This window comes from Thrips palmi, unplaced genomic scaffold (assembly GCF_012932325.1).
Source record: "Thrips palmi isolate BJ-2018 unplaced genomic scaffold, TpBJ-2018v1 HiC_scaffold_3, whole genome shotgun sequence".
In the NCBI taxonomy this organism is placed as follows: Eukaryota; Metazoa; Arthropoda; class Insecta; order Thysanoptera; family Thripidae; genus Thrips; species Thrips palmi.
The window spans coordinates 3,430,681-3,453,751 of NW_023144630.1; the positions used below are offsets into that span (position 1 = coordinate 3,430,681).

General features: G+C 62.7%; 1 protein-coding gene and 1 pseudogene across 1 annotated transcript; one reads left to right on the forward strand and one right to left on the reverse strand.

Annotated features, from left to right (window-relative positions):
* The first annotated feature begins 262 nt into the window (after positions 1-262).
* Positions 263-18,243, forward strand: LOC117648345 (gamma-aminobutyric acid receptor subunit beta-like). The gene is given in 9 exon segments (XM_034390839.1): positions 263-481; positions 1,280-1,368; positions 1,465-1,532; positions 2,381-2,526; positions 3,015-3,172; positions 12,602-12,925; positions 15,705-15,935; positions 16,937-17,061; positions 17,064-18,243. Coding segments are annotated over 9 exon segments (1,569 nt in total). The 5' UTR covers positions 263-377; the 3' UTR covers positions 17,388-18,243.
* A 76-nt stretch (positions 18,244-18,319) lies between these two features.
* On the reverse strand, positions 18,320-21,869 carry LOC117648409 (annotated as a pseudogene).
* Positions 21,870-23,071: the final 1,202 nt, after the last annotated feature.

Sequence of the window (23,071 nt, forward strand, 5' to 3'; positions counted from 1 at the left end):
TAGACACGCGTCGCATGCAGAAGGACGGCAGGAAGAAGAAGGAGGAGGAGAAGAAGTGGGGAAGGCGACCAGAGGGGCCAGAGCCGTCGCCGCCACGCCGCGGACCCCCGCGGGGCTAAAATAAAACTGTCGCCGGTGTCGCGTCCCCCGCGCGGCGGCACGGCGGCGGCCCTCCCAGTGCACGTACTCGGCGGTGGCGGTGCGCACGCCGAGCACAGGGCCGCGACGGCCACGTCGACGGCCTCGAGGGCCTCGAGAGAGGCGAGGATGCCCGCCGATGTTCGCGCTGCTGCAGGCACTGCAGGGGCCGCTGGGGCCTCCACGGCCTCGACCCCGATGGCGGCGAGCAGACCGAGCTGACCAGTGACGAGGGGAACATGGTGTCGACGATGGCGGCCGCGGTGGCGCTGCTCGCGGTCGCGTGTCTGCTCCCGGCCGCCGCCAAGACCACCACCACCGTGCCCACCGTCTCTTTGCGGAGGTTAGTGTCACGGTTGGAGGAGGGGGAGGAGGGGGTCTCGCTCAGCTCAGCAGGGCGTGCCCGCGGATTTCGGAAAGTTTACTCGAACGCGCTTCGTGCTTCGCGCTTGGGTTCGGATTAGCGACTGCCTTTTGTGCCGCGTTGTGTTGCGCGGCGTGCCGTTGTTCCGTTTCCTGTCTGGGTGACGTCATCCTGCCCGCCTCCATTCCAGTGACTGGAGGCTCCCAGCCGATTTCCATCAGCATTTCAGCAATGTGGGTCTCTGGGGCGGCGGATTGGAGAGGGGGGGGACTGCGCCAGCCTTGCAATCAGGGGAAGGGGAGGGGGCGGGGAGGCACTCCAGATTTTCGGGGCAATACGTGGTTGGCTCGCGAAGCCAGCGAAGCCAGCGCAGCACAGTGGGCCAGAAGACCGGTGGAGGCGGCCAAAACTCGAGACGCGTTTTGAGCTCCAGAGTCGCTAAATGGGACTCGAACCGAACGTGTGACCCCATGGATTGATCTACGAACGAGGAATCCATTGGTGGGGTCACACCCGTAATGGTAATGGGGGGTACGCCGGGATAAAGTGTCACCTTAGTAAGGACGGCCATGTCTCGTTTTGCAGTGCAGGCGGGCATGTGTCGGGCCCGAAATGGCATACGATCAATTGTGGTCTAGCCCTTAATGGTAATGGTAATGGTAATGGGGGGTATGCAGTCCGCCATGCAGGCCTGTCCGCGGGACTGCATACCCGCACGGCGTTTCTGGGAAATGATGAATGAAAAATGGCATTTTGCTAAGTTTGCGTTGGTTGCAGCTCCCCGGTGGACCGTCTGCAGAATGTGACGCAGACCATCTCTCGTGTCCTGGAAGGCTACGACATTCGGCTGCGTCCCAACTTTGGCGGTGAGGATCATCGGAGACTTGCACTTTGTTGCTGTCGCTGATAATGTTGATGTTTTTTATTTTTTTATTTGATTTCGACTCCCTGTATGTTTGCAGGCGATCCCCTTTACGTGGGAATGGACCTGACCATTGCAAGTTTCGACTCCATTTCCGAAGTCAACATGGTGAGCCCTTCCCCCGCTGAAGCTTCAGCCAGTGGCCCGGCTGGGCGGCCCGGCCCCAGCCAATGAAATCACAGCTAATGGGCGTTGGGGAACCTGAGTCCAGCCGGGATCACCCCAGAGGGTCCGGCAGACTCGGCAGACGAGACGGCCAAGGGAAAGGGGGAGGGGGCACCTCGAAAGAGCTGGACAGCGGGACAAAAGAGGGGAGGTTTTTCCCGCTGGAGGCGGTTCATGTAAAGCCTGGGCCAGGTGATGCCATGCAGGTGTAAGGCGAGCCAGAGCAATAACAAATCCTCGGGGCCCATCCCAACCCCTGCCTGCCTCCCTCCCTCTTCCTCTCTCTCTTCCTTCCGGGCACTACCACGCTGAGTGAGGTTAGGGTTAGTGGAGGCCTGCTGACTCGACGGAGCGGGAGGGGGAGGGGGGGGGGTCGCATGGCACAGGCACACACCTAAGAGGACCGCTTTCCAGTCCCACTCCTTTAAAAGAGGAGGGAAGGTGGGGAGGGAACCTTTGTGAGGTCCTTATTGGTGGGCACCCCTCCTCTTATTCGTGTCCGCGCGGAGACAGGAGTCCTCGCCCCCCTCCCCCTCCCCCGTCATCCTCTCTCCCCGCCTGATGTTGTCTGCCGTCTCGCCCCCTTGACTGGGGCGGGGGAGGGGAGGGTGGGGGAGGACCAAGCTAAATCAGAGGCATCATAGCGTCTGCCTGGCGGCCCTGGCGGCCCCGGCGGCCCCGGCGGCGCGGCCTTTTGGAATGGAGAGCTTTAGCCCGCCACCGCGTGGTTCCGTCACGACCAAGTTCATTCCACTGCTCAAAAACTAAACGCCTTGTGATCCGGCGCGCAGGACTACACCATCACCATGTACCTGAACCAGTACTGGAAGGACGAGCGGCTGGCCTTCAGTTCCGGGGAGGAGGTGCTCACGCTGTCGGGGGACTTCGCGGAGAAGATCTGGGTGCCCGACACCTTCTTCGCCAACGATAAGAACAGGTGAGGCTTTCGCTCTCTCGCACTCACGGGGCGCAGGTGTGGGTGCGAGAGAGACAGAGTGTCGTCGGGGAGGTGCTGGAGGGCGTGTGGCGGCCCCGCAACAAAGACGCCCTCATGTTGACCATTTCCCGGTTGCGGGCGCCCTTGCGGCCCTTGGGCTGCCGGCCGCTGCCGAAGGGCCTCGCTCTGTCTCTCTCGCACCGACGGGCACCCGACGGGACGCCCCGCGAGTGCGAGAGAGACAGAGCGACGCGCGCAGGCGCTGCACGTCCCTGCTTATCGACGGGGACAATGGCGAGATTTCCAGAGCGACGCAGACGGCGTCTGTAAGCAGAGCCGGGGGGGGGGGTGTAAGCTGCCTGCCCCGTCGGCCCGGCGCACAGTGGGCCAGAAGACCGGTGGAGGCGGCCAAAACTCCAGACGCGTTTTGAGCTCCAGAGTCGCTGAATGGGACTCGAACCCTGGACCTCCGGGTCGTTGTGTTGCAGCTTCCTGCACGACGTGACGGAGCGCAACAAGCTGGTGCGTCTCAACGGGGACGGCTCCATCACCTACGGCATGCGGTTCACCACCACGCTCGCCTGCATGATGGACCTGCACTACTACCCGCTCGACAACCAGAACTGCACCGTGGAGATCGAGAGCTGTGAGTCCCGATAGGGCCAAAGACTTTGCTTAGTGTAGTGCTGCAGTGGCGTTGCCGCGTCCACCCTTAGACGGCCGTTGACGAACGTGGCGGGATTTGGCGGCCAAATGCGGCGGGTCGGGGCGTCGGGGCGCGTGGCGTGGGGCGTTGGGGGCAACAATAGCCTCTCCTCTCGCAGCGCGGCGCGCGGCCGGTTGACTGACTGGTTGGCGCCGTTGGCGGGAAATCGTCCTCGTTCCTTATACCCGGCCGCGCCATGGAGCTCGAGACCGTGATCGAGGACGACTACGTCGACGTGGAGTCCACGGACGAGCCCGCGGCGTCCGCGTCGCGGAGCAGCACCAGGGTGGCCAGGTTGGGCAGGAAGCGGCCCATCCGGAGGAAGAAGAAGAAGGCCACGCCGGTGGCGGAGCCGGCCGAGGAGGCCGTCGAGCCGCCGGAGCCCGTGGACTCGTACACGGCCCTGGTGGTCGACTTCGAGGCGGCCATCGACGACCTGGCTCAAGTGGGTGCGCGCTGCTCGTCGCGCGGTGAGAAAACGCGTGCCTCGCCGGGTTTCGAACCCGCCACTTGCTTGCGCAGCGCGAGGGGCTGGAGAACCTCCACACCGAGTTCGCGAGGGTGTTCCGGCGCCTGGAGGAGACGCGGCAGCGCGAGGCGGACCTGGTGGCGCGGGTCGCGCAGCTCGACGCCGACCTGGCCCAGGAGAAGGCGCGTGCCGGCCGGGACGCCGCGCACGGCGGGGCGCGGTGGCGGGCCGAGCAGGCGCGCGCCGACGCCGTCAAGGCCCTGGAGGAGGAGGTGGCCGCCCTGAGGGAGCAGTGTGACCTGGCCGCCACCAGGGAGCACGCCGCGCTCGAGACCCTGGACGGCGTGCGCCGCCAGCTGCTGCAGGCCCAGCAGGAGGTCCGCGCCTCGCGCGGCATGGGGGAGGAGATCCAGGCAAGGCGGGGTGGGTCCCGGACCACGCCCAGGACAGTGTGGCCACACTGTGGCTGCATCCGGGCACAAATCCCCTGAGTGGTGGACGCCTTCCCGCAGGACATGGCGCACGAGAAGAGGGTGGTGCGGCTGGCGCGCGAGCGCGACCTGCTGCAGGTCAAGCTCGACGGGCTGCAGGACCGGCTGCAGAAGTCGCAGGCGCTGCAGGAGGACCTGCAGCACCGCGCGTCCGCGACGGACCTGCGCCTGGCGGAGGCGAAGAAGGCCCTGGAGCACGAGACGGACCGCAAGCAGCGCGAGATGGACGCGCGCGCCACGCTGGAAACCGAGTACCGCGCCATGCAGTCCGAGCTGGAGGCCAAGAAGAACGAGCTGAGCCACGCGGCCATGCAGCACCGCACGGCCGCCGCCAGGGCCAGTAGGCTGGAGGCCACCGTGGCCGAGCTCACGGACGCCAACGACAGCCTGACCAAGGAGTCGGCCGAGCTGGCGCAGCGCGTCGCCGAGCTCAAGTCGCTGCTGCGGCGCCGCAACGTGGACCTGGAGAACGCCGTCACCAACTGGCAGGACGCCACGGCCCAGCTGCACCAGGTGGAGGGCGGCCTGTCCGCGCTCGAGTCCAAGGTAGGCCTGGGGACGGCCACTGCGGACACAGAGCTTGGCCGCCACGCCACTGTAACCGCTAGTCGGCGACCGCCAGGTGAACGCGTCGGAGAGCCTCAACAAGGCCCTCGGCGCCGACCTGGACAAGGCGCGGTCGCGCGTCGCCACCGTGCTGCTGGACACGGCGCGAAGCAGGCTCGAGGAACGCACGCTGCAGCGCTCCCTCAACGAGACCAAGATGGACCTCGCCGCGCAGGAGCAGGCCGTGCGCGCGCTGGCCAGCACCAAGGACACCCTGGAGAAGCGCATCAAGCGCCTCACCACCGAGCTCAACGGCCAGGTCAGCCGCCAGCTCCAACCGAACGTGTGACCCCACCAATGGATTCCTCGTTCGGAGAGCAATCCATTGGTGGGGTCACACGCTCGGTCCGAGTCCCAGCGACTCTGGAGCTCAAAAGCGTCCGGGATTTTGACCGCCTCCACCGGTCCTCTGGCAAATCCACTGTGCAGCGGATGGCCGCGGCGCTGCTTGTAAACCCTCCCCCCTCCGGCCCGCGCCGTGCCGCAGGTGGACGTGGTGGCCAAGAAGAACGTGTACATCAAGGAGCTGGAGCGCTGCATCGAGGCGGGCCGCGTGGCGCAGGAGCGGCTGGGCCAGCAGCTGGACGCCATGCGGCGCGCGCGCCAGCGCCTGGACGGCGAGCTGACCACCATGCGGCGGCGCGCCGAGGGCGAGGCGGAGTACGCCTTCTGCGAGCGGCAGGAGGCGGTGCGCTGCAAGCGCGACCTGGCGCAGTGCGAGGACAAGGTGGCGGCGCTCAAGCTGCGCCAGGACGCCAACGAGCGCACCACCGTGGTGCTGGGCCGGCAGGCCGCCGCCGCCATCGAGCGCGAGGACAACATGCGGGAGCAGGTTCGAGCCGCGTTCGTTGGGGCGCTTCTTGGCCGGTTTCTGGCAGTACAGCGTGTGCCCCGGCCAGGTCAAGGAGCTGACGTCGCTGACGGAGCAGCTCAAGGAGGAGGTGCTGAAGCGCGAGCACGAGGTGCAGGAGGAGAAGCACCGCCGCGAGGCCAGCGAGGTCGCGCAGGCCCAGGTGCTGGCGCAGGTGGACCGCCTGCAGGCCGAGGCCGCCAGCCGCCGCGAGGAGATGGCCGACCTCCGCCTCGAGCTCAAGGAGAGCGAGGCCGCGGTGCGCGACCTCACCGCCGACCTGGACGCCGAGGCCAAGGTCAAGGAGGCCGCCCTCAACGAGAGGGACATCTTCGGGACGCAGGTCTCGCGCCGCAACGACGAGATCAGGCTGCTGCGCCTCAAAGTGCGTCTCGAGGTTCCCGGGTTCGAATCCCGGCCAAGGCCGTTGTTTTTCACCACGCTCGGCGCGCCCAGGTGGACGTGCTGGAGCGCGCGCTGCAGGCGGGCGGCCGCGAGCTGGGCTGCACGGAGGAGGCCGTGCGCCTCCTCAAGCTGGAGGTGCGCCGGCTGCGCTGGGAGAGGACGCTGCTGGCGAGGAACATCGCGGCCATGCCCCGCCTGGAGCAGGAGCTGTACCACGCCGTGCAGGTGGGCCGTCGGAGGCCGGTGGAGGCGGCCAAAACGCGTCTAGAGTTCTGGCCGCCTCCGCCCACTGTGCGTCACCCCCGCTGCCACCTCCACGCCCCGCCCCCCGCCCCCAGGACCTGTGCCGCACGCAGCACCTGGCGCGCGCCCTGGAGGACGAGCTCTCCACCCCCGTCAACTTCCACCGCTGGCGGCGGCTCGAGGGCAGCGACCTGCCGCACCTGGAGGCGCTGGCCAAGGTGCGCCTGCTGCAGCGACGCCTCATCGCCAAGTCGGAGAACATGCTGGTGCAGGAGGCGCGCATCCGGGAGACGGAGAAGCTGTACCTGCAGCTGAGGGAGTCCTGCGCGCGGCAGCCGGCCAGCCCCACCGCGGTGAGGGCTCGAAGCAACGCGAGGCAACGCGAAGCACGGCGTCAAGTACACGACCCAGGTTGACGACCGCCCTCTGACCCGCAGCTGCTGATGGCTCGGGCCGCGCTGCACCACAAGCAGCGCAAGATCAAGGGCCTGCTGGCCGAGGTGACGCTCAGCGAGTCGGCGTACACGCAGCTGGAGAAGGCCAACAAGGAGATCAGCAAGCTCAAGAGCGCCTCGAAGCAGCCCAAGCTAGCCCGACTGCCGATCGCCTCCGCCAGTTGACAGCGGCATTCGCGTCCCTCGGGCTTGCTTCGTCTCGACCTGTCAGTGACTGGCCAAGGCCGAGTCTCGGTCGGCGCCCTGTCCAGCACCGGCCTGGTGGCCGCACCACTCTGTGCACCCATTGACTGCGAGATGCCATCGTTCCATTTTATTTCTTGATTGCGCCAGTCGCGAATTTTAAACGGTTCGACCGCATTGACGTTAGTGCTCGATTGTTGTTTAGTGTTAAATAAAAGCCCTTTTGACTTAGGAACACTTTACTCGGAGTGGCGTTTTCGCGCGCCAAGCGAAACAATGACCCCCCCACCAATAACAATCGTCCCCACAGTCGCGTAGCAAATCCCCCGTTCAACTTCCCCATTCAGATTCCTCCATTGGCAGCCCGCTTGGGCGCGGCCCCGGTCCCACCCCCGCAGTCGCCATGCTGCCCCACAAGAAGGACAGCAGGTCGAAGAGCCCGCAACGCCCCGCCGCGGGGGAAGGGGAGGGCGACGCCGCCCCCCAAGAGCCCCCCAAGTCCCCCAAGTCCCCCAAAACTCCCAAGTCCCCCAAGTCGGCCAAGTCCCCCAAGTCGGCAGGTCGCAAGAAGAGTAAGTCGCCAGCGGGCCGCAAGAAGAGTAAGTCGCCAGCGGGCCGCAAGAAGAGTAAGTCGCCAGCGGGCCGCAAGAAGAGCAAGTCCCCAGCCGGTCGCAAGAAGAGCAAGTCCCCGAAAGGTCGCAAGAAGAGCAAGTCCCCGAAAGGTCGCAAGAAGAGCAAGTCCCGGAGCCGCAGCCGCAGCCGGCGCTCTGACAAGCCTCCGGACCTGGCCGCCGAGCCGGAACCGGAGCCATGGCAGCCGCGCAGGGCGTCGCAGGTGCCGGACTACGAGGCCATCCACGTGACGGAGTCCCTGCTGCCGCTGCGCCAGGACTTCTTCGCCGTGATGGAGCACCTGGCCGAGGACGAGCGCGTCAAGAACTACACGAGCGAGTTCGTGCGCCTGTACGAGCGCGTGGCCGCGGCCCACGACCAGAAGCGCGACCTGAACGCCGCGCTGGAGGAGCAGGCCTCCAGGAGGGAGCAGGACTCGCGGACCATCGCCAGGTACCGTCTTCGAGTACCAGCCGGGGCAGGTTTTTTTTTTTAAAGCGATTTTTGCCTACTGACGGAGGCAAAGAAGTGCGTGTTGCCCATTTTGCCGACGGCCTTCTAGCGCCCCAGGTGTGGGGGTCCGCGAAAAAGCTTGACGTGGTTTCTGGCCAGGTTTGAGGAGCAGGCGACGCGGGAGAACCAGGACGTGGCGGGGCTGCGGCGCCTGGTGGAGACGCTGCGCGCCGAGGTGGACGCCAGCCGGCTGCGCGAGCTGGACAGCAAGGGCATGATCGAGAACCTCCGCGAGGAGGTGGACCGCTACCAGGAGCAGATGCGGCACGTCGTGGAGCCCGCCGAGGAGGACGAGGAGATGGTGGACTACCAGCGCCTCAAGAAGCGCATCATCCAGGAGAAGCAGGAGATGGCCGAGACCAACCAGCAGCTCAAGAAGCACCTGGCCGAGATGTACGCGCAGCAGGAGGAAATGCACAGGAAGAACTCGGAGGCCACGCTGCAGGTGGGGAGCGCGTCGTGGATTTGCCGGAAGACCGGTGGAGGCGGCCGAAACTCTAGACGCGTTTTGAGCTCCGTCGCTAACCAGGCCTCGAACCGAACGTGTGACCCCACCAATGGATTCCTCGTTCGGAGAGCAATCCATTGGTGGGGTCGCACGTTCGGTTCGAGTCCCATTTAACGACTCTGGAGCTCAAAACGCGTCTAGAATTTTGGCCGCCTCATCCACCGGTCTTCTGGAGCGCGGACTTCCCCATCGGCGGACTTGGCACGACTTTGACTGCGCAGGTCACGAACCTCAGCGAGAAGCTGCAGCACGCCACGCAGGAGATCCACCGCGAGCAGCGCCTCAAGGAGAAGATGGAGGAGGAGCTGGAGGTCATGGCCGTGGAGCGCGACGAGCACGCCGCCAAGGAGGCCGAGTTCGCCATGACCGTGCGTGCCTCTGGCAGCCTCTGGCTTCAGACGAAGGGAAGGGGCGAACAAACACTAACCCCCGGCGGCGTGTCTAGACCCGCGCCGCGGACAAGACGATAGCCTCGCTGCAGGCAGCCGCCAAGGAGCAGCGCAGCGCCAACGACAAGCTGGTCAGGGAGAACGACTCGCTGGGGCAGAAGCTGCAGGAACAGCGCCGCGTCAACGACCGCCTGCACGCCGAGCTGGAGAAGGTGACGCCGCGCGTCAACCCCAGTGGGCCAGTGCCGGTGGAGGCGGCCAAAACTCTAGACGCGTTTTGAGCTCCAGAGTCGCTGAACAGGACTCGAACCAAATGTGTGACCCCACCAATGGATTGCTCTCCGAACGAGCAATCCATTGGTGGGGTCACACGTTCGATTCGAGTTCCATTTTACCGACTCTGGAGCTCAAAACGCGTCAAAAATTTTGACCGCCTCCGCCGGTCTTCTGGCCCACTGTGCCCCGGCCGGGACAGCGCGGCCCACCACGCTCCGTGTTCAGGTGCGCCAAGACTACCACGACAAGGCGTTCGAGATCGCGAGCCAGGAGGCGACCATCAACAAGCTGCGTAGCGAGGTGAAGATGGTCCGCCACAGCCTGGACAGCGTCTTCAACCGCCTCGGCGTGCAGCTTCTGCGCGGCAGACAGGTCAGGGTTCGAGTCCCAGCGGGGTGAGCGCGTTTTTCGGCCTCGCTGACCCAGTGGCGACGCTCTGCAGGTCGAGGAGCAGAGACAGGAGCTGGCCGTGAGCGTCAAGACCCTCGGCAGGGAGCTGGACGCGGCGCAGCGCGAGGTGGACCACGAGAAGAGGGAGATGGCGGACCTCAACCAGGCCAAGCAGCTGCTCGTCAACAAGGTCTGCGAGTGCGGCCTCGGACACGCACAGTGGGACGCGTTTTGAGCTGCAGAGTCGCTAAATGGGACTCGAACCGAACGTGTGACCCACCAATAGATTGCTCTCCGAACGAGGAATCCATTGGTGGGGTCACAGGTTCGGTTCTAGTCCCATTTAGCGACTCTGGGGCTCAAAAGGCGCCCAGAGTTCCGGCTGGCCTGCTGTGCCGCGGCCTCGGACTGACTGGTGGTGACAGGTGATGCGGGGCGAGGAGAGCTACAAGACGGCCGCCAACTGCCTGATGGTGTCGGAGAAGCAGCGGCGCAGCCTGGAGGCCGAGGTGGCGCAGCACGCCAGCGAGGCCGTGAAGCAGCGCCGCCTCATCGCCAAGCTGGAGCAGGAGCGCGAGCTGCTGCACGCCGACAAGGCCAACCTCAACAAGCAGGTCGACATCCTCTCCGACCAGCTCAACACGGCCAAGCTGGACGTGCTGCACTACCAGCGCCAGCTCTCCATCCTGGAGGCCAAGCTGCAGGCCCAGGTGTGTGTGTGTGCGCGCTGCGGGTGAGGGTGCACCGAGGGTGCGTTGTCTGACCGCGCGCGCTGCCCAGGTGAACCTGACGGAGGCGACCGTGCTGCAACGCAACAAGTTCGAGAAGCTGTACGAGGAGGCCCGCACGGTGCGCGACGACGTCAAGAGCCAGGTGCAGCTCATGTCGGCCTCGGAGCAGCAGCTCAAGGAGACCCTGGCGGCGCACGAGCTGGAGGGCCGGCGGCTGGCCATGGCGCTGTCCAAGGTGGAGCGCGACAAGGCCTGCATGGCCAGGGACGTGAACGCGCTGCAGCTCAAGACCCGCGAGCTGCAGGCCGTCATCGACGACCTGCAGAAGACGGAGGCCGCCCTGAAGCGCAGCGCCGCGGGGCTGGAGCGCGAGCGCGCCCGCCTGGAGCGCGACCTGCTTCGCGTGCACAACGAGCGGGACATGATCGGGACGCAGCTGGTGCGTCGCAACGACGAGATCCACCTGCTGCACGCCAAGATCGGCGTGCTGCAGAACATGATCGCCAGCGGCGAGGAGGAGTACCTGCAGCGCGTCGACGACGTGCGGCTGCTCAAGCTCGAGGTCTGCCTGTGCGGGGCCAGAAGACCGGTGGAGGCAGCCAAACCTCTAGACGCGTTTTGAGCTCCAGAGTCGCTAAATGGATCTCGAACCGAACGTGTGACCCCACCAACGGATTCCTCGTTCGAAGAGCGATCTATTGGTGGGGTCACACGTTCGGTTCGAGTCCTGTTTAGCGACCCTGGAGCTCAAAACGCGTCTTAGAGTTTTGGCCGCCTCCACCGGTCTTCTGGCCCACTGTGCGCCCCTGTGGGCCGACGGGCCTCCCCGTGAGAGCGAGAGAGACATCCGCTGTTTGCAATCCCCAGATCCGCAAGCAGCGCCAGGAGAAGGTGCTGCTGCAGCGTGACCTGGTGGCGGGGGCGGACCTGCGGCGTGAGCTCTACCACCTGTCCAAGGACCTGGCCTTCGAGAAGCAGCGCCGCGCCGCGCTCGAGTCCGAGCTCAAGACCCCCATCAACTTGCACCGCTGGCGGCGGCTGGAGGCCTCGGACCCCGCCTCGCTGGAGCTCATCCAGAAGGTGAACCTGCTGCAGAAGAGGCTGCTGGCGCAGCACTCGCTGCTGCTGGCCAAGGAGAGGCAGCTGCAGGACGCCGAGAAGCTGTACCTCGCGCTGCGCGCCACCATGGTCAAGCTGCCCGGGCCCGACGTGCTGCTGCGCCTCAAGAAGGCCCAGCACGCCTTGGAGCACCGCGCGCGCAAGATCAAGTCCCTGTTCGCCGAGCTCAGCATGCAGGAGGCCACGGTGCACGACTACCGCGTCGACCTGAACCGCACGCGCGAGGAGCTGGCCGACTTCAAGTCCATGTACTTCACGGCCAAGAAGAACCAGGACGCGCTGGGCAGGGTGCTCGCGCACATGGAGAAGGAGGCCCGCGCCCTGCCCCCCATAGACCCCGCAGTCGGCCCCAGAGCCCCCAGGGCCGGCCGCCAGGCCTGAGCCAGGTCAGCTCGCCAGCTAATCGAACAAAATGTTAATTCTGGTCCACTACAGCACAAAAATGAGGCGCCGGGCCGCCCTGGACGCCGCGGCCTCGCCAACCCGGAGCGGCAAACTTGGCGGTCATATGCAAATTAGTTGGGGGCAAGCCACGCTAATATTCCATTAACATGAACGCTTTAATTTAAATGGTTGTCTTGGTTGTAAAAGTTGAACCGCGCTTTTTTTTAGCCGGACGGTGGAAACGGGGATCGCTGAAAAGGCTTTCGCCGCTTTCGCCAGGTTACGACTCCCGACCCGCCTGCCAGCCCGCGCAGTCCGCAGCCATTGTCGCGCTGGTTTATGTCGTTTTAAACCTTTAAAGCCACGCGCGGCGCGGATTAAGCGGCCGGACTCCATGAGAGGGCCGTGCATGGATGACGTCATTCGAGAATTGGCGCGCTAAATCACGGTCTGGAGATTGAAAGGGACTGCGCGACGTTTTGCCAGGGGGGGGGAAAGGGGGGGGGGGCACGCCACGGCTGCTAAACGCGTTCGCGCGCAGGGCGCGGGTTCAACTCCCGCCCCCGGCGGCGATTTCTCGTTTAGCCGGTGGTGCTCATGAGCGCCTCCTGGGGCCGATCCCGGCCTAGGGGTGGGCCAGAGGGCAGCCCCGGAGCCCCGCAGCGGCATCAAAGTGTTTTTTTCGGCGCCCCGGCCGTGCCCCGGTCGAGTGTCATCCATCACGGTGTGCATGGTGTTGTTCCAGATGGCTACACCGTGATGGACGTGGTGATGTACTGGAAGGACCCCAAGGACGGCAAGCAGGGCGACTTCCTGGAGGACGAGGGCCCGGTGCGCGGCGTGTACAAGGCCGAGCTGCCCCAGTTCACCATCATCGGCTACGAGACCAACGACCGCAAGGAGCGGCTGGCGACGGGCATCTACCAGCGGCTGTCGCTGTCCTTCCGACTCCAGAGGAACATCGGCTACTTCGTCTTCCAGACGTACCTGCCCTCCATCCTCATCGTGATGCTGTCCTGGGTGTCCTTCTGGATCAACCACGAGGCCACCAGCGCCCGCGTCGCCCTCGGTAAGCCGAACCGCAGTTTCCATAACCAAGTTTTAGTATAGTCTGCTTAACTTTACCGCGTGGTTTTCCCCTACACTCGTAAAACAAAGGCATGGAAACTAAATGCTCAATAGTGTTTTCGCATCGTGAGGCAAGGGCGTGAAAATGTGATCGGAGCGCTTGGTCGGGCCTGATGACGAATACACTGCAAAAAAAAAAAACAAAAAAAAAGTTCCGCCAAGGCAAGCTTAGCAAAGCGGTCTTGCCGTGGACCGGCCGGGGAAGCCGGGCAGAGAGGGGGCAAGGAGGGAGGGGGTGGCTGTGAGGAGTGGGGACTGGCGCGGCGAGGCGGCGTGGCGGCGCAGGCGACGACGAACGACGAACGACGAACGACGAACCACGACCATGCAGTCCCCTCCGAGCGCGCTGAATGGATGGATGGGTGGATGGATGGGATGGGATGAGTGGGATCGTATGCAGAGCTAGAAGCGGTAGCAAGACCGCTTAAAAATGAGGGGGCGGCGGGATTCGAACCCGCGCCTTGTGACCCACTTCTTTGCACTCGTTGCGACGCGTTGTTCCTTATCGCCCGTCGGCGCTATCGACACCATCATTACGCCCTGCTTGTGCCGCTCGTGCCGCTTGTGCATCCCTCGGCGGGCCGGGCCTACCAGTGTGGGGGCGGGGTGATACGCCGCGGTCTGGAGGCCCTTGATGCGGGGAGGGGGGGACGGACGCCAGCCAGCGCCAGCCCAGGCCCTTTTAGCCTTCGCGCTCGATCGACCATCCCCACGGCGGAGTGGCCGCGCGGGCAAGGGCACCACTTTCAATGTTACAGGGTCATGGTTCGAATCCCGCCATGTTTCGTTTTTCGCTCGCGGTGGGAATCACCGCAAGCCGCGGCCGATAATTGTCCCGATTGTTTTTTAATGGAAAACGTGAGCCGCGCCGGTGTGGCCGCGTGCCAGGGTCGCCACACAGTGGGCCAGAGTGGGTAAAACTCTAGACGCGTTTTGAGCTCCAGAGTCGCTACATGGGACTCGAACCGGTGTCAGCGTGAACCTATACCCCCTTACCTAGGGTACTATTTCACTAGGAGGAAAGTACCTTGCCCTAGGGGAGGGTAATATTTCCCTAGGGATATCATACTCATGTAGGGTGGGGGGTAATATTTTCCTAGGGTAACTTTACCCCCTCTAGGGGGGGTAATAATCCACTAGGGGAAAAATACCCTCTCTCTGGAGGGGGTAAAAATTCCCTAGGAAAAAAATACCCATCACAGGGGGGTTATCATACACTAGTAATTTCTTACCCTCTCTCCGGAGAGAGGTACATGCCCACTAGGGTTAAGTTACCCAGGGGATCATAATTTACTAGTGAATTCGTACTTTCCCACCAGAAAACGAGTGTGAAGATGAAAAAAAAATCCACAAGCAATTAGAGAAAGCAAGTCATATACAAAATGAGTCAAAATAAATTCTAAACACAGAAAACAACTTGATTCACGAATTTTAATGTTTTCAGCACCATAGGTCATTTTTTTCTTAATTTTAAACTTTGCGAAATAAACGATGAGTTAGTCAGGTAGGTAGACGAATGCCCAAAACTCAGGAATGGGCGCCCGCTTTGGCTTATCCTTGGATTATGTAAAAATCCAATTTACTTTTTTTAAATTTGATTTTTCTGAAATTGCGTGTGGAACGTGTCTTTCAACACCTTAATGCTCGTTTTCTGGTGAGGGAGTACAAATGCCCTAGTAAATTATTAACCCCTAGGTAATTTTACCCTAGTGGCCATGTACCCTCTCAGGAGAGAGGGTAAGAAATTACTAGTGTATGATTACCCCCCTGTGATAGGTACTTTTTTCCTAGGGAATTTTTACCCCCTCCAGAGAGAGGGTATTTTTCCACTAGTGGATTATTACCCCCCCTAGAGGGGGTAAAGTTACCCTAGGAAAATATTACCCCCCACCCTGCATGAGTATGATATCCCTAGGGAATTATTACCCTCCCCTTAGGCAAGGTACTTTCCTCCTAGTGAAATAGTACCCTAGGTAAGGGGGTAAAGATACACGCTTACACCGGACCCCACCAATGGATTCCTCGTTCGGAGAGCAATCCATTGGTGGGGTCACACGTTCGGTTCGAGTCCCATTTAGCGACTCTGGAGCTCAAAACGCGTCCAGAGTTTTGGCCGCCTCCACCGGTCTTCTGGCCCACTGTGCGCGGGGAAAAGCCTTGGCGCGGGCTGGCGGGGTGCCGAAGGGAGCTGGGAGGTCGGCAACAAGTCGCACGTTGCACCTGTGGGTGGGCGACTTTTGCAAAATCGCCCCCAAGTCGCCCCCCTGAACCCGTCTCTGGATCCGCCGCGTGCGGCCGCGCCACGCAGCAGAGCCCCTGCGAGCCGCAGCGTAGGCCAGCCGCACAACAGCGGCGCGCCACGCCAGCAGTGCGGCCTACCTCGCAGGGGCCTCGTGGGGGGGGAGAGAGAGAGAGAGAGAGAGAGAGAGAGGAGAGGAGAGAGAGAGAGAGAGAGAGGGAGAGAGAAAGAGAGAGAGAGAGAGAAAGAGAGAGAGAGGGAGAGAGAGAGAAAGAGAGAGAGAGAGAGAGAGAGAGAGAGGGAGAGGGAGAGAGGGGGCATGGACGTGATCCTCGTCATGCCACTTGTGACGACTCCAGTTCAATAAATGAAAAAAAAAAAAAAAACGAATTGAAAAAAAAAAAAAAAAAAACAAGACCGCAGAACTGTGGGTGGGTTTGAAACAGGCTTGCCAATCCGTCTGTCCGTCTCTGTCGCGCAGGCATCACCACGGTGCTGACCATGACCACCATCTCGACGGGGGTGCGGTCGTCCCTGCCGCGCATCTCCTACGTCAAGGCCATCGACATCTACCTCGTCATGTGCTTCGTGTTCGTGTTCGCGGCCCTGCTGGAGTACGCCGCCGTCAACTACACGTACTGGGGCGCGCGCGCCAAGAAGAAGACGACCAAGGACAAGCAGGACGAGAAGCGGGCCGCGCAGGCCGCCAACGGTGAGTCCGCGGGTTCGAATACCAGGCCACTTTTTTTTTTGCGTGCTCTGCGTGTGGTTTGCTGCCGGGCTGTCCGGCAGGCAAGCAGCGGCTCGCGGCAGGCTCAACTCGCTCTTTTTTCCCCCTCGCGCAACTTTGGCGCCTGGATCTCCAGGCTGACAGCTTCGCTAGCGAAGTAGGCTCGACACGGTGTTGAATAGGCTTTACGTCACTTTGAGCCTGAATTGGCGCCTACAGCCCCGGGGCCGCGGTGGTGGCGGTGGTGGGGGAGGGCGCGCGTCGTGAAGAACAGAGCCGATGACAGCTGGGCCCGCCAGGCGTTGTCCCGTCAGGCCGCCGTCGGGCCGTCAGCCTGGGAGGGTATCGGAAGTCGTCGGAGCCTCTCCTCTCATTATACGGTTTTGATTGCATCCCCGCCTCCCGGCGCGTCGTCCCGGCGCGTCCCGCCGCCCTACCGCCCTTCTCTCATGTTAATGTGCGGAGCCGAGACCTCTTTCATCCCCGTCTAACCCAGAGCCCCCTTCCGTGACGGGCAAGTGCGGGCACCGGCGGGGACGGCCCCCAGATTGGCGATGCAGACACATGCCGGCACATGCCCCTACGTGGGGCCGGGGGGCCCACCTCCACTGCCTCCACGCACGCCGCGGGGCCACCGGGCCGCCAAACGCGGAGGCCGGCACACACTACACTGCGAACGAGCCGGAGGCCCGTGCGGGCGCTGCCCAGTGGGCCAGAAGGACCGGCGGAGGCGGTCAAAATTCTTTACGCGTTTTGAGCTCCAGAGGCGCTAAATGGGACTCGAACCGAACGTGTGACCCCACCAATGGAATGCTCTCCGAACGAGGAATCCATTGGTGGGGTCACACGTTCGGTTCGAGTCCTGTTTAGCGCCTCTGGAGCTCGAAATGGGTCCAGAGTTTTGGCCGCCTTCTGGCCCACTGTGTGCTTGTGTTTTTGTTTTGTCCTGGTTTTGTTTTTGAGACGTGGCCCCGGTGTTGCAGTGTCGACCAAGGACTGCTTCTCGCTGACGACGACGGCGCGCGACTCGCTGGAGGCGGCCGAGCCGCCGCTGTCGCCGCTGCCGTACCTGCGGCAGGGGGGCCACGGCCTGGCGGCGGGCGCGGCGGCCGCGGACCCGTCGCTGTCCCCCCCTCCTCCTTCCCGCCGTCGTTCCGCATCGCGCGCGCGTCGTACGCGGTGCCCGGCGGACACGGCGGCCACGCCGGCCACGGCCTGCGCTTCCGCGGCCCCAGGGGCGGCCCCAGGGGCGGCCCCGCGCACCGGCCGCGCGTCCTGCACGCCCTCAAGAAGGGCGCCTCCGCCATCAAGCAGTCCCTGCCGCGCATCCGCGACGTCAACATCATCGACAAGTACTCGCGCGTCGTGTTCCCCATGTCCTTCGTCCTGTTCAACGCCATCTACTGGATCTTCTACGTGGTCGTGGCGGGCTGAGCGCTGCGCCATGCCGCGCCATCGTGTGTGACTTTTTTGCAAGCCGCATTCATGGCTGGGCGTGTGTCCTGTTTCCAATGCCGCTGGAACAAGTGCGCTGATTGGCTGGACCGGATCCCCGCCCGCCAATCAGGCTGTTTTGAAAACCCACTGCCAACACAACGCGCGCGTGCCTTGAGAGGCCCACCTCATTTGTATTTGTCTTGTTTTTGTTGCCTATTTTCAATGACTGCTTCTCGCTCAGTAAAAAGAATAGAGCTTGGACTCTTTCGGTTCCGACTCGTCCGCTGGTTCAGGAAATCAATTTACGCGTGGCATACTTATTTTATAGGGACTGTACTGATTTAAACCGTACTTATTTTATGATTTAAGGAAATGAAGATGATCTATGTTTAACACTTTTCAGTGTGCTCCAATCTAAACTGTTTATTGCTTCGTCAAATGGGTCGCTTGGACGATTCGCCATTGTTTGTGATCTCAGCCATTTTTCAGTGTAGCGAGCAGCGAATCCAATCGTTTTGCCGCAGTATTATTGTAACATTTTGTGTCATTCGTCCCATTTGTTTTGTTTTGTGAATGTTCATAATTAATGAATACATAATGTTAAGCCCACACTTGCTTACCCATGCTTCCAGGTAGTGTGCAAGTCGACCGTCGTAGTGTATTGCCGTTGTGTACGTAGGATTATTTTAAGTGTGAGGTTTCACTCATTGAACCATAGATCTCTAAGAGAGAAATCAGAAGTTATCTTGTTTGTCTGCCGAGCCGTTGTTTTTACCGCATTGAAAATGTCTCATTATGATGGTCACTCTATGCTAGAATTGCCAATGAATAAAAACGATTCAATCCTACTGAAAACAAACCATCGTTCTTTTTTCCCCTTCCCCCCTCCGCCCCGCGTGACACAACTGTCCAGAGAGGACTGCAACAGGTTCAATGGGTTTGGAACAGAAGTTTATTATCACTTGACAGAACCACCGATGCACAGCCACTGTAGAATGTTCACGCGCAGACCGTTCAATCGCACTCACTGTAAGTCAGGTACACGCTCTCTCACACACGCAGCCACGTGACAAGAAACTCCTGCGGGTTCGCGTCGCCCCGCGTCGCCCCGCGTCAAGAGGCCCTCAAAGGGCGTGGATTGCCGGGCCGAGCCCCTCGGGTGTCGGCGGGCATTCGGGCAGCGCGTTCGGGGACCTCTTGCGGGCCGGCCGGCCAACCTCCAGGGTCGATACCTCGAGGAGCTCGAAGACGGTCGGCGGTGGGAACGTCACGCGCGAGACAACAGAGATTCCAAATTCGATTTTGCAGCTTGGTTGTCTCGCGCGTGAGGTTGGCACGCCTTGACCGGCCGGCCCTGCACTGCAGGGCGACCAAGGGCGACTCGCTCAGGCCGCCTTCACGACGACGAGGGCGTCTTGAACTTGTCGCCGTCCACCGCGTCCATGATCCGCTGGTACTCCGTCGAGGACATGCCCTTGAAGTTGTCGGCCGAGCGCTGCGCGCGCCCCGACCGCCGGAAGAAGTAGTCGTCGTAGTCCGTGTAGTCCACGTTGGTGTAGTACGTGTAGCGCGCGTAGTAGAGCGCGGCGAAGGCCGAGTACGTCAGCAGCACGGCGGTGCCGATCTGGGGAGCAAATAGCAATCAAGACGCAGTGGACTTGCCAGGACCCGCAGGCGGACAAAGCGCCAGACGCGTTTTGAGCTCCAGAGTCGCGAAAAGGGACTCGAACAGGACGTGTGACCCCACCAATGGATTGCTCTCCGAACGAGGAATCCATTGGTGGGGTCACACGTTCGGTTCGAGGCCTGTTCAGCGACTCTGGAGCTCAAAACGCGTCCGGGATTTCGGCCGCCTCCACCGGTCTTCTGGCCCACTGTGGCGGCGCGACGGTGGCGACAGTGGCGCCTCACTGCGACTGCCTGCGGCCCGGAAGCGACCGGAAGCGCCCGGAAACCAGCGCCACATTGCTTCCGGTAAAGACGGACGCACTTCCCACGGCCCGGGCGACCCGCAGCAGATTCATCAAGACGTCTCTGCGGCTATTAGCTGCCAGCTCGGTCCGACCCGGCCGGCGCCGGCCCGCGCAGCCAGCCACGGCCAGCCCGCCAGGGTGGTGGGCACTTTCCGCTGCGCGCTGCGCCACCCAGATTGCCCAGACACCACCGGCCTGTCTCCTGATTGATTGAAACGGACGGATTCGAGGGGGGGGGGGGCTGCGCCGTATCGAGGCTGTGTCCCGTGTAGACGGAACCCATTCCTCAGCGCTATCTCTCTCTCGCTTGCCGTATTTGGCGCTTTTTACACGCCCTCGATATCCATGTGACGCTCTCACTCGAACGCGACGAACAGTGGGCCAGAAAAGCGGTAGAGGCGACCAGAACTCTACAGCGTTTTGAGCTCCGGAGTCGCTGAGCAGCACTCGAACCGAACGAATCCATTGGTGGGGTCACACGTTTGGTTCGAGCCCCATTTAGCGACTCTGGAGCTCAAAACGCGTATAGAGTCTTGGCCGCCTGCGCCGATCTTCTGTCCCACTGTGCGGTGTGCGCCGCGGACGTACGAGTGTCTCAGCCGCAGTCTCTCTCTCTCTAACCGGAAAAAGGGGCCCCAAAAAACTTGTAGGGCGACCAGAAAAGCGTTTTGAGCGACCGGAGTGTTGAGGCGCCCGGCCCGACTCGAATCCGTGGGTGGGGTACCGTTTGGTTCCCAGCCCCCTTTGGGGCGACTCGGAGCTCAGCAACGGAAGAGCGGCCCGGGCCGCCCGACTTCTGTCCCCCCTGTGTTGGTTGAAGCTGTTTTCGGACGTTCGGTTCTCAGCCCATTTCGACTCTTTTACCTGGAAGGTGTACATAGAACTCTAGGAGTGTTGATGACAAAGTCGTATTTAGTTGGAGTACACTCGCAGTGTTGACGGTCGCCCGGCCCACTGGGCGCTGGGTAGCCGTGCAGGTCTGCAGCCCCCGGGACTTGGAAAGACAGAACCTGGATTCAGCCAAGTAACCGAGCAAAGCCGACATGCCAGACACTCCAGGGTAGGTCATCAAAGTGGCACTCCAGAGTGAAGTGTCATAAGTACACTGGGTTGAAAAGACATGATGTTCCCCCGGTGGTTCCCGAGTCCCATTTGTAGAGTATGGAGCTCAAAACGCGTCCGGGATTTGCACCGCCTGGCCCACTGTTCGGGTTTTGGCGAGGCGTGGCGATGACGGTCAGAGTGATTGCTTTCCCTTTCCGTTCTTAGCCGCGAATGCACGCACGGTCCGGCCCAACTTGCGGGCTCGCTCCGAACAGAGCGAGAGAGAGAGAGAGAGAGAGAGAGAGAGAGAGAGAGAGAGAGAGAGAGAGAGAGAGAGAGAGAGAGAGAGAGAGAGAGAAACGCCCGTTCGGAACGGCCGGCCGGTCGGTCACGAGGGGCGGGGATTGGCGACGATAATCCCCCGAAATCCACACCTTATAGTGTCGTAAATGGTTCCGACCGAAAGTGACGCGTGCTTTACTGCCGGGGCGTAATAACAAACGGCCAGGTCCGGGGTTCGAGTCCCGCCGGCTGCCATTTTTTTTCCGGTCTACTACATTTCCTATTGGCTTCCGGTTTCGTTCTTGCGCTAGTTATTCGATCAGCGACGACTAGAAAGCTCTTTGTTTTCTTTTGAGCCCACGAGCAGTTCCTTTGTTTTAAATCTTTTTTTTCGGTGTGTGAGCGGGCCGCCCGCCCACACCGTTAGCTGTCACTGAGTCGGGGCGCGCGGAGTGGCTGCAAAGGATCTAACACGGTCGCGAGACCGCCGCGCCGTCACGAGCGCGTCACCACTTCGTCACGGCGACACGTCACGCCTCGTCACGCCGCGTCACGCCGTGTCACGTCGGAACAAATAAGTGGTGACAGCCGTCCGTCTGCCTCCGCGTGTCTGTTCGATCGGCTGGCTGTCGTCTGGAAATGACTTTTGTTTTTTGGCCTCTCCCTCTCGGACTGCAGGCCCGTGCATCGCTCCGCGTCGCTGTCTCTCTCGCACCCCCAGCAGACGCGCTTCGAGGGCGAGGGAGACGGTGACTTTGGAGCCGCGCACCCACTGCGAGCAGCGTGTTAGGACGACGGCCTCGACCGCCAAATGGGTCACGTGGTTTAGAAACGACCCCCGCGTCGACCACAGCGCGGGTACCGAGTGTTCGAATCCGGGTCCTGGGCCCTGCCAGCCCGGCACTGACCTGGAGAAGCGCGTGTGCTTGCCGAAGGTCTCGGCCCCCGTGAGGATCTCCAGCAGTCGCAGCACGTAGACGGACACGGGGGTGGGCAGGGCGCGGCGCGGCGGCGGCGCGGCGTCCAGGGCGGGCTGGTCGTCGGGGAAGTCCACCTCGCCGTCGTCCTCCACGTCCTCGACGTCGGTAGCGTTGGCGGCGGCCGCGTTGGCGGCCCTGGCCGCGGGCACGGCGACGGCGGCGAGCACCAGGGCGACGAGGAGCCAGTGCAGGACGGTCATGGCGGCTTCGCGGTGCTGCGCGGTGCTTCGGAGTGCGGCCTGCCTGACGTCCGGACGATTCACCGACTGTTTGCCGGGCTAGTCTGATTACCGGCTGCTGCGGTCAGCGGTACCCCCTCCCCTCCCCCTCCCCCTCCCGAGTTCGCACCTCCCCACCGAGTGACCCCCTGGGACCGCCTCGCCGGCATCGCCTTCGGAGGGGGGAGGGGAGGGGGAGGGGCCATCAGCCCCGCTTACGCGCTCACCTGATCGTAAAGACGCAAAATCGGCTCTCGAACGGGCCTGGGGCAGGCCTGGGGCGCCCGGTGGCCTCCAGGACCTCCTCCGGGCCGGCGAGCACCCCGCCAACGAGTACCTACGTGGCCTGGCGTGTCCGCCGGGCCGCGGTTGCCGTTTCAAAACGCCCCCTGAGTGCGCCGTCGTCGCCGGTACTCCCAGCCGTCTGATAAGCCGCGCTCGGTCTCTGTCGCACTCGCAGGGCGTCCCGCAGGGGGTGCGAGAGAGACAGAGCGAGGCCGTTTGGCTGCATTGGCTGCATGGGTAGCCCCTCGGGTAACCCGCGCTCGGCCGGCCCGTCCGGGCGTCTGCTAGCGGCGCCTGGCTAGGCCTGCCTAGGCATTCCCCATCACGGTGTGTGCAGGCCGCGCTAGGGTCGCCCCGCGCGTGGAAATGCTAATCAACCTCCTAACGACGGGCTGAGGTGGCGGGGCGGTGGCGACGCGGCCTCACGAAAATGGGACATTTGTCGGTCTTCGTCGCCGGGCCCCGTCAGCATGCGCCAGGGCCCGTCGCTCTGTCTCTCTCCCCGGCGGCCCCCACGGGTGCGAGAGAGACAGGCCGCCGGCGATTCCACTAATTTAGATGGCCCTCCAAATTGGCATCAATCAGCGTTGCCGCCGGTCGCACCAAATCGATGCCGCCGCCCGTGAAATTGGTTCGGATGTGGAAAAAGATGGGGGCAGGTTGGTGATCCTGGCGGTGGCTTTCCACCAGCGCGTGGCGTGGCGTAGTGCCGCACCACTGTGCGTGACGTTGTGCGACCTCTTGACGAGGCGCGGGTGCCGCTAGGTTAACGGATCGGCACTTGTATGATGGCTCTAGTCTCGTGCAGGTGCCAATGACACCCCTCCCCCCCTCCCCGTCCCCTCCTTCCGCCCAGTGCAGCAGCAGCGGTCAGTTCCAATCAAACAAGCCGTTCGACA